The sequence below is a fragment of the Gossypium hirsutum genome, chromosome A09 (assembly GCF_007990345.1).
Source record: "Gossypium hirsutum isolate 1008001.06 chromosome A09, Gossypium_hirsutum_v2.1, whole genome shotgun sequence".
Lineage (NCBI taxonomy): Eukaryota > Viridiplantae > Streptophyta > Magnoliopsida > Malvales > Malvaceae > Gossypium > Gossypium hirsutum.
Genome location: NC_053432.1, coordinates 6,570,854 through 6,581,963, shown reverse-complemented (window position 1 = coordinate 6,581,963; position 11,110 = coordinate 6,570,854). Strand labels below are relative to the sequence as shown.

General features: G+C 38.9%; 1 protein-coding gene across 1 annotated transcript; it reads left to right on the top strand.

Annotated features, from left to right (window-relative positions):
• The first annotated feature begins 3,556 nt into the window (after window positions 1-3,556).
• On the top strand, window positions 3,557-4,024 carry LOC107935728 (uncharacterized). The gene has a single exon (XM_041076110.1). The coding sequence runs from the start codon at window positions 3,557-3,559 to the stop codon at window positions 4,022-4,024; it is 468 nt and encodes a 155-aa protein (XP_040932044.1).
• The last annotated feature ends 7,086 nt before the right edge of the window (window positions 4,025-11,110 follow it).

Here is an 11,110-nt window from a genome sequence, read left to right as displayed (position 1 = left end):
GCTGAAAGTGGGGCTGATCACACAGAGCTCAAGGAGCAGCTCCCGAGAAATGAATGACTATTGCGAATTTTATAGCGAGAAGGGCCATGAAATCTAGAATTGCAAGAAATTCAGAGCCTTAGTCCAGGGCTTAATGGACAATAAAGAGTTAGAGTTCTTTGAGCTTACTGGAGAAAAGGACGTATGTGCTGCTGAAGAGAAGTCAATAGAGAAGGTTTGTGAGAATGTCACCCAGTGGTCATCATTTCACGGCCAAAAATCAGTGAAGCTAAAGCAAGGGGGCACCGAGAATCATTATTCAAAAGCCCAGGGCTTTCCATTTCAAGGATATCCATAGGGTGCCTTGGAATTATAATTGTAGTATAGCAGTTTTAGGGAAGGAGGGTTCGATTAACACGCCAAACACAGAAGCCGAATCAGCAAAAGGGAAGCCCATCATACTCAAGCAAGAAGTAGAGAGATCAGAACCACTGGTTAATGAACCAGTAATAGAAAATGAAGCCAAAGAGTTATTGAAGTTCCTAAGACACAGCGAGTATAGTGTTGTGGAACAACTACACCAACAACCGGATCGCATATCGGTATTGGCTTTGCTGTTAAATTTGGAGGTCCACCGCAACGCATTGACGAAAGTGTTGAACGAAACCTATATTGTGAATGAAATTTCGGTTAACAAATTGGATCGTCTCGTTGGCAACATAAGCACTGACAATTTCATCTCCTTCAGCGATGATGAGATACCGCTAGGGGGTAAGGGGCCTATTAAGGCTCTGCATGTCACCATATGTTGCAAGAGGTATACGCTACTCAGAGTACTAGTTGATAATGGGTCCGCATTGAATGTATTACCTTGGGCTACGTTAAACCGTTTACCTATAGACAGTTTCCATATGAAGACGTGTCAGAACATAGTAAGAGCATTTGATGGCACAGAAAGAAAAGTAATGGGAAGGATAGAGGTACTCTTCAGATTGGCCCAAACATATACGAGGTAGATTTCCTCGTGATGGATATTAAGCTTTCCTATAACTGTCTATTAGGAAGACCTTGGATTCACTCAGCTAGGGCAGTGCCATCTTCGCTGCACCAGAAGCTAAAGATGGTTACTGAGGGATGACTAATAATAATAAATACAGAGGAAGACATTATTGCGTCAGTTACCAGTGATGCACCCTATGTAGAGAATGACAATGAAGTGGTTGAATGTTCATTTCGATCGTTAGAGTTTGTAAACGCAACGTTTATAGCTGAAGGAAGCAGAATTCCGATACCTAAGATATCAGGGGCTACAAAAATGGGCCTGCAGCTGACTGTTGGAAAAGGGGCGTTACCTGGCAGAGGACTTGGGAGGCACCTCCGTGGACAAGTTAGAGTGCCAGTCTTGAGTGGCAAGTGGGATCGCTTCGGTTTGGGATTCAGGCCAGATGTAAGCCAAGTGAAGAAGGAGTTTGAAAGGAAACAAGAACAGCGGAGAGCGAGATTAAGTGGGACAGAAGTAAGATGGGAACCGATGAACTTCCCCCACATTTCCCAAAAATTTGTATCTGGAGGGTTTATTCATTCCATACAGCATAAAGTGAAAGAAGGAATGACTGAAGATGTGATGGGAATTTGGAGCATCAACGCCACTTTTGAAGAGGAAGCGATGGAAAGGAATTTATCAAACATTTGCCCGTATGAGCCTGGGAGTGTTTTGGATAACTGGACTGAGAAAGAAATTCTTGTAATCTTTAGAGTTAACACAGAGTAATATTCGAAACCCACCTATTGTCTTCTAGCCTAGGGACAATAAGAATCTTTTGTGAAATAGGCTCATGTTCAAACATTATTGTTTTCAATAAAAAATACATTTTTATATATCGATTCGAGCAATTATTCTTTTTTCCTTTTCATTTCATACACAATCATACCGTACAAGGGAATTATTCATTTCGTTTTTCTTTGGGTATTCTCTTATACTCATAATAGGCCCCCAGATGTCAACGTCATGAGTAATGCTGATGCGAGCCCGGAATCTCCTTTTGAGAAAGACATGTGCTTTGAAGGATTTCAGAATTTTGAAGAGGACGAAGATTGTGGTTTATCTCCCGATTTGTTAAGGATGGTGGAGCGAGAAGAGGAGCAGATCCTGCCACACAAAGATACTACTAAAATTGTGGCCCTGGAAGAGGGGAATGAAGTTAAAATTAGTACTTGTGTTAACGAAAAAACAAGACAGAGCCTCATTGAGCTGTTGCAAGAATTTAAGGACGTCTTTGCATGGTCATACCAGGATATGCCTGGTCTAAGTACCGACATAGCAGTGCACAGTATCCCTACAAAAAAGGAGTACAAGCCAGTTCAGCAGAAGTTCCGAAGGATGAGACCCGATGTAGTAATGAATATAAAGAAAGAAGTCAAGAAGCAGTTTAATGCCGGATTCTTACAGGTGGTCAATTATTCAGAATGGGTGGCTAACGTCGTCCCTGTCCCTAAGAAAGATGGGAAAGTGCGAATGTGTGTTGATTATAGATATTTAAACAAGGCCAGCCCAAAGGATAACTTTCCATTGCCTCACATAGTCACTCTGGTGGATAATACGGCAGGCTATTCACTGTTCTCCTTCATGGATGGGTTCTCCGAGTACAATCAGATCAAGATGCATCCTGAGGACATGGAAAAAACCACATTCATAACTTTATTGGGAACGTTTTGCTACAAGGTGATGCCCTACGAGTTGAAAAATGCAGGAGCCACATACCAAAGAGCCATGGTAACCTTGTTCCATGACATGATGTACAAGAAAATTGAGGTTTACGTTGACGACATGATTGCAAAATCCTGAACTGAAGAGGAGCATGTGCGAGTGTTGAGAAAATTGTTCCTGAGGTTGAGAAAATTCCAATTAAAGCTCAATCCTTCAAAATGCACCTTTGGAGCTAAGTCCGAAAAGCCGCTCGACTTCGTAGTCAGTGAGAAGGGAATAGAAGTCGACCCTGATAAAGTCAAGGCTATACAGGAGCTGCCTCCGCCACGAACTTAGAAAGAAGTCCGACGTTTTCTAGGGAGACTAAACTACATCGTACGGTTTATTTCGCAACTGACTGAGAAATGTGACCCCATATTCCGTCTTCTTAAAAAGCACAATCCTAGGGCATGGGATGATGAATGCCAAAAAACCTTTGAAAAGGTTAAATAATATTTGTCCAGTCCCCTAGTGCTAACAACACCAAGCCCTGGTAGACCATTGATACTGTACTTAACAGTATTTGATAATTCGATGGGGTGTGTGCTCAGCCAACACGATGAGACTGGGAGAAAAGAAAGAGCGATATATTACCCCAGTAAAAAATTCACTGAATGTGAAATGAGGTATCCGCCAATTGAGAAGCGATGCTGTGCTTTGGTTTGGACAACATAAAGGTTGAGGCAATACATGTTGTACCATACAACTTGGCTAATATCAAAGCTAGACCCTCTCAAATACATGATGGAGTCAACCGCTTTAAATGGAAGGATGGCCTGATGGCAAATTCTGCTCTCCGAATTTGACATAGTCTATGTAAACCAAAAAGCTATGAAGGGGAGTGCAGTAGCAGATTTCCTAGCTAGTAGAGCTTTGGAGGACTATGAACCTTTAAATTTCAATTTCCCCAATGAAGATCTAATGTATGTAGCAATCGCTGAAGGAGACATGCCTGAAGATCATTCTTGGAAATTAAATTTTGACGGAGCATCAAATGCCATTGGAAATGGAGTTGGGGCAGTACTGATATCCCCAAATGGGGATCATTATCCATTAACTTGCAAGCTGGATTTTGACTGCACAAATAACATGGCAGAATACGAGGTATGTATCATGGGAATTCGAGCAGCTATAGACCGCGAAATCAAAGTATTAGAAGTGTATGGAGATTCTGCATTGGTAATTTATCAGCTTAAAGGCGAGTGGGAAATGAGAGATCCCAAATTGATCAGTTACCGAAAGTTAATCCTGGAGTTAATTGAAGAGTTTGATGATATTACCTTTCATTACCTCCCGTGAGACGAGAATCAAATGGCTGACGCCTTGGCTACACTAGCCTCCATGATCAAAGTAAATGAACAGGGGGATATGAAGCCAATTCAGATGAGTATTAGTGAGGCTCCAGCTCACTGCTGTAATGTCGATAAAGAGAAAGAGAGAGATGATCATCCTTGGTATCATGATATCTTACAATATGTGAAGAGCCGTTTCAAGCAACCGAAAATGATAAAAGAACATTGAGGAGGTTAGCCAGTGGCTATGTCCTAGACTGTGAAGTCCTATATAAGAAGAGAAAGGATCAGGTGCTGTTAAGATATGTTGACGCTATTGAGGCAAAGAAAATTCTAGAGGAAGTCCATGATGGTATCTATGGGACACATGCCAATGGTTTCACAATGGCTCGACAAATCATGAGATTCGGATATTACTGGTCTACAATAGAAGGAGATTGCATCAATTACGCTAAGAAGTGCCATAAGTGTCAAATTTATGGAGACAAGATCCATGTGCCTCCTTCACCCCTCCATGTTATGACTTTCCCATGGCCATTCTCAATGTTGGGCATGGACGTTATTGGGCCAATTTCGCCAAAGGCTTCCAACGGACATCGATTCATTTTTGTGGTCATTGACTACTTTACCAAATGGGTAGAGGCTACTTCATACGCCAATGTCACAAAGTTGGCAGTCAGCAAGTTCCTGAAGAAGGAGATCGTATGTCGTTATGGTATACCAGAAAGAATCATATCTGACAACACGTTGAATCTGCACAATAGCTCAATAGTAGAAGTCTGCAGTCAGTTCAACATTAAACATCACAACTCATCACCATACCGCCCGAAAATGAATGGGGCGGTTGAGGCAACTAATAAGAATATTAAGAAGATTGTGGGGAAGATGGCGGAGACTTACAAAGATTGGCATGAAAAGCTCCCATTTGCCCTTTATGCTTATCGGACATCTGTCAGAACTTCTACCGGGGCAACACCTTTCTCATTGGTTTATGGGATGGAGGCAGTTTTACCTATTGAGGTCGAAATCCCTTCTCTCCGAGTTTTATTAGAGTTGAAGTTAGACGAATCAGAATGGATCCAATCTCATTACGATCAACTCAACTTGATTGAAGAGAAGAGGCTGAAGGCTATTCGTCATGGTCAAATGTACCAGAGGAGAATGGTGCGAGCCTACAATAAAAAAGTTCATCCCAGAGTGTTCCATGAGGGAGACTTAGTATTGAAAAAGATTCTCCCTGTGCAAAAGGATTTCAGAGGAAAATGGATGTCAAACTGGGAAGGACCTTATGTAGTGAAAAAGGTCTTTTCTGGAGGAGCATTAATATTAGCTGAAATGGATGGCAAGAGTCAGCCTAACCCAGTGAATGCTGATTCAGTCAAGAAGTACTTCGCCTGAGGAGGAAAGGGGCTAAGGTGAAAACCCGCAAAGGGTGCCTTGAGTTCAAAAAAAAAAGGTCAAAAAAATCGGAGAGGCCAATGCGAAAACCCGCAAAGGGCGCTTTGAGACCAAAGGGGCTTTGAATTGAAAACCCGTAAAAGGGCAATTCAAATATTTGATGAGAAATAGGGGCATGTGCTAGCCATCCTGTACCTGAATTAACAATAATGAGATATACTACATCTTAAGGGCATCGACAAAGTACTACGGATCTCCCAGACACATGTTGAACTTAGAGTGGTTTTCAGAAAGTTCGTACAGAGAAGCTCAGGCCGAGATATCTGGGACACCAGTTTCACTTTCTCATTCTTTGTATTTTAATAATATTTGCTTTCTTTGCTCAATCCATTCTTTATGGATTTTGTTCATAATAAACTTCAGTCTTATCCATGTCTATAATCTTTTTCAAGCATTTCATATTGAAATAATGATTAATGAACTAATAACGCTTTCACAAAAGAAGTTTTGCATATTACTCTGAAAGATCTCTAAATAATACAAGAACTTGAAACAAGACAATTATTTAGAACTCACCAGGCTTAAAAGGCTGGAAGCGCAGGAGAGATAAGGGTCCGACCACCTCTCCAGGTTCTCTGCTATGAGATGAACGAGAAAACATACGTCAAGGATATTACCTTAGCAAACATCAAGCAAGGACAAATCAAGTGTTAAAATAGATCATTCTCATGACATTTTGCATTCTTTCTTTTAAACATTCATAATACATTTAGTTAGGAGCATTTGATTTATTCTGATCATGGCATCCTAGTCATTTGACATAAGCATAGACCCTAGGAAATCACTTTTACATGTGGATTCCCCAGTGGACAACGTAGCAGGATTGACTAAAATTTCAGCAAGCTTTAACTCCCTAAGCAGTAGGGTAACAGGCTAAAATTTACAGATCTGGGCTCGTCGAGCAGTGGTGGAGCAGGTCGAAGACAGGCTTTAACCCCCTAAGCAATAGGGTAACAATATAAAGTACAGATCTTATCTCCCTAAGCAATAGTGGAGCAGATTAAAGATACACGCCTTAACTCCCTAAGCAGTAGGGTAACAGGCTAAAATTTACAGATCTGGGCTCGCCGAGTAGTGGTGGAGCAGGTCGAAGACTTGCCTTAACCCCCTAAATAGTAAGGTAACAGGCTAAAATTTACAGATCTGGGCTCGCCGAGTAGTGGTGGAGCAGGTCGAAGACTTGCCTTAACCCCCTAAGCAGTAGGGTAACAGGCTAAAATTTACAGATCTGGGCTTGCCGAGTAGTGGTGGAGCAGGTCAAAGACTCGTCTTAACCCCCTAAGCAGTAGGGTAACAGGCTAAAATTTACAGATCTGGGCTCGTCGAGTAGTGGTGGAGCGGGTCGAAGACTTGCCTTAACCCCCTAAGCAGTAGGGTAACAGGCTAAAATTTACAGATCTGGGCTCGCCGAGTAGTGGCGGAGCAGGTCGAAGACTCGCCTTAACCCCCTAAGTAGTAGGGTAATAGGCTAAAATTTACAGATCTGGGCTCGCGGAGCAGTGGTGGAGTAGATCGAAGACTTGCCTTAACCCCCTAAGCAATAGGGTAACAGGCTAAAATTTACAGATTTGGGCTCGCCGAGTAGTGGTAGAGCAGGTCGAAGACTCGCCTTAACCCCCTAAACAGTAGGGTAACAGGCTAAAATTTACAGATCTGGGCTCGCCGAGTAGTGGTGGAGCAGGTCGAAGATTTGCCTTAACCCCCTAAGCAGTAGGGTAACAGGCTAAAATTTACAGATCTAGGCTCGCCGAACAGTGGCGGAGCAAGTTGAAGACTAGCCTTATCTTTACTAAGCAAGAATGGAGCAGGCTAAAATTTACAGATCCTGGCTCTCCGAGCAGTGGTGGAGCAGGTCGAAGACTCGCCTTAATCCCCTAAGCAGTAGGGTAACAGGCTAAAATTACAGGTCTTAGCTTAGCAGAGCAAGAGCGGAGCAGATAAAGTTTCAACAAATCATATCTTCATGAAACAGCTATGAGGCATTTGGAAGCAATAGGATGCAGTGGGTTGCGATAAGGTTATACCAATAAGCCAAAATCTGACAGGACCGGGCAAATTTGGCCCTTCTAAGTCTTTGCTCTATTCTTGTTACACGATAATGAGCAAAGAGGGGCAACTATTGGACCTAATTTTTTGCCCGGCCCAAAACCTGTTAAAACCCAAAATACAATCCCCAAACCAAAGAACCAAACAGACCAGTTTTAAGCCCAAAATACAAAAAATAGACTAAACCCTAGCCCAAATTTTTAGCCCAATAACTTAATTTCTTTTTCCAGCAAAAGGAAAACCTTTAGGCAAGCTGTTGCTTGTGCCCACGCCCAGCGCACCTCCACCGCACGTCGCTCGCCTCCACCGAGCCGTACGCTCCACTACTAGCCCACATCAGAGACGTGCTTAATCGAACCTACAAATACGAAAATCAATTGTAAAAAAAAGGTTATAAAAGCCTTCAAAAACAATGTAAAAAGGGATCTTTTTTTTGGAGAAAATAGAGAATACACACAAAAGAGGAATCAATAAAAAAATCAAACTCAAAGTACTAAAGGTTACTTTACTTCTTCTTTGGGTCTTTTTTTTTTCTTTATATTTACATTTGTTTTTTTCTTTCTTATTTATTTATTGGGTTTTATGCAAATAAATTTGAAACAAGAATTAAAGAGAAGGTTTTACCTCGGTCTTAGTGATTTAGAACCCGAATGCTTGGGAAATGTGAAGATTCGGGCAGGGGATTTCGTCCATGGCTATAACAGTGGCCTTCTTTCTTGCCGAATTTGGCGTTCGTGTAGAGAGCTTTTGTAATACCCCTACCCGTATTCATTGCCGGAATAGGGTACGAGGCATTACCGAAGTTTACGAATTAAAATTTTTTTATATTCAATATAGCCCCTTTATAAATATCTAACGTTCCCTGCAATATTAAATCGAGACCAATCCACATCAACCAAATCAATTCAACATATTTTCAAGATAAATTCATGCATATTTATAAGATAACATCATCACATATCTAAATCCAGGTTTGTTAACCATACTAATGGCTAACTTTACATTCATTTCACGTTAACATTTACTTTGTTAGCTTATACATGCCATTGATTTCCAAAATAAAGTTTCTTTATATACCGAAATCCTGAGGTTGACAGTGTAATGTGTCTCCGACCAAATCTGACCTCCGAGCTCTTAACACTACAAAACAGGGAAAAAGGAAACGGGGTAAGCACTTCGTGCTTAGTAAGCTCATGTAACAAGAATTATACTTACCTAATATTTTCAATACAATACAATAAACATCCATATATCCATTCAATGTATTATTACCCTAATATGCACAAACTCAACATTCAAGTTAGTACAATAATTTCCATGTACCAATAATATATACCATGATTGATGTACTCATCAATACCATGATTTTCATTCCCTTATTATTTTCCATATTTATCCCGTTGAATTTATCGGAATTTCTATGGATTTTCAGAGGTACACTTTTAGTGTACAATTCCGGGTCCGTCAATTCATATTCATGTACGCACATTTCCATTTCAGAGAGCACACTCCCGCGAACCTCAACCTTGTAGCGGGATTACCAGTCCAGGCTAAATCCCCTGCAACGACAATTACTCTAATGAGCTTGGATCTGAACTACCAGTCCAGGCTAAATTCAGACTCTAATTTGGATTACCCGTCCGGGCTAAATCCATTTTACACATATTCTTCGGGAGGGCTATATCAGGATAGGATCACCCGTCCGGGCTAGATCCTTTTTACCGTCAATTCCTTTTCAGAGATCCATCGAATTTTCCTTTCATTCAACCTGGATTTCTTCCCATTTTATCAAATATATCAATGTTTCATTAATTTTCATACAATGAACACTCAAATCATATTCACATCAATAACATACAATCTCAAGCATTTAAGAATATAATTCAAGTTACACGAACTTACCTTGATACTTGTTTGTAAACAATAAAAATCTACTAATCCCGAACTTTTTCCTTTCCTCGATCTAGCTTCGTATTTGAATCTTCTGGATCTAAATAAATAAATTTAATTATCAATTTAATACATTTCATGTTCATATGCAACATTCTCTATAATTCAACTATTATTTATAGTTCATTCAAAGCTGTCTACTTGAGTCATATTCACTAAATTATTTACAACTTGAGCTACGGAACTCCAAATTAAGATTCGTTAATTTTCCCTGAAACTAGACTCATATATCTCTTTACCATAAAATTTTCAGAATTTTTGGTTTATCCAATAAGTACAGTTTATTCTTTAAATTCACCCCTGTTCTGCTGTCGACAGTTCTGACCCTTCTTCACTAAAAATTAATTATCTCTTCATACAGAATTCAAATAATGTTCTCGTTTATTTATCTTAAAAATATACTCATTAAGAATTCTATAGATATAAATTTAAGCCCATAATTGTTTTTCTTCAATTTTTTATGATTTTTCAAAGTCAGAATAGGGGAACCCGAATTCATTCTGATCTTGTCTCACAAAATTCATTATATCTAAAAATTTACAAATCCATTGCTTACACTATTTCTTCTATGAGAAACTAGACTCAATAAGCTTTGATTCCATATTTTTTTCATCTTCTAATTCGATTTATACAATTTATGGTGATTTTTCAAAGTTAGTCTACTGCTGCTGTCCAAACTGTTTTTGTGCAAGCTGTTTATTACCATTTTCCCCTAAGCTTTTAATAAATGATATTTTCGTCCCTACTCAATTAGCCTCTCAATTGAGCTGATTTTTCTCAATCAATATTTTATTCTATTGAAATTAGGTCCTAAAAATCAATTTCTATTGAAATTACCTAATAAAATCATCTCATAATCAAATTAAAGCTTTAATTTCATTCTATTTCATCATAAACTTACAGCACTCAACCATGGTGACTTTCAATTTCATCCATGAAATCAAAAACTAATGAATTTAATAGTAGGACCTAGTTGTAAAAGTCTTAGAAACACAAAAATTACAAGAAAAAGGCAAGGATTAACTCACTTGGTGCAAAAATTATGAAATACCAGCTTAGAGAACCCTCATATGGTGTTTTTAGCTGCTGGAATTGAAGAAAAATCTAGATATTTCCTATTTAGTCCTACTTTTATTTAGTTAATTTTGTAATATTCCAATTTTACCCTTAATTTATCAATTTTTCTGCTGATTTCATACCCTTGCTGTCCAGCCCAAATAAATTTTGGGTCTAATTGCCTTTTAAATCCTTTCTCATTAGACTTTTAAGCTATTTAATCATTCTAGTAACTTTTACACCTATTACAATTTAGTCCTTTTCATTTAATTGACTACCCAAATATTAAAATTTCCTAACGAAATTTTAATATCACATTAATAACATTTCATAAATATTTATAAAATTATTTTTGACTCGGTTTTACGAGATAGAGGTCTCGATACCTTGTTTTTACCCAATTTCTTCAATAATTTCTTTTTCTATCTAATCACTAAATCGGTAAAATTTTTCTATCAATATTTTCATACGATTTTCCTATCATAACAATTTTCATGCAAAAATATTGAAATAAATTTTTCTTTAAATCTGATTTATGGTTACGAAACCACTGTTCCGATAATTTTAAATTTAGGCCATTATA

Excerpts from the sequence above, each read along its gene's own strand:
- LOC107935728 (XM_041076110.1), top strand. The coding sequence starts at position 3,557 with ATGAAGGGGAGTGCAGTAGCAGATTTCCTAGCTAGTAGAGCTTTGGAG.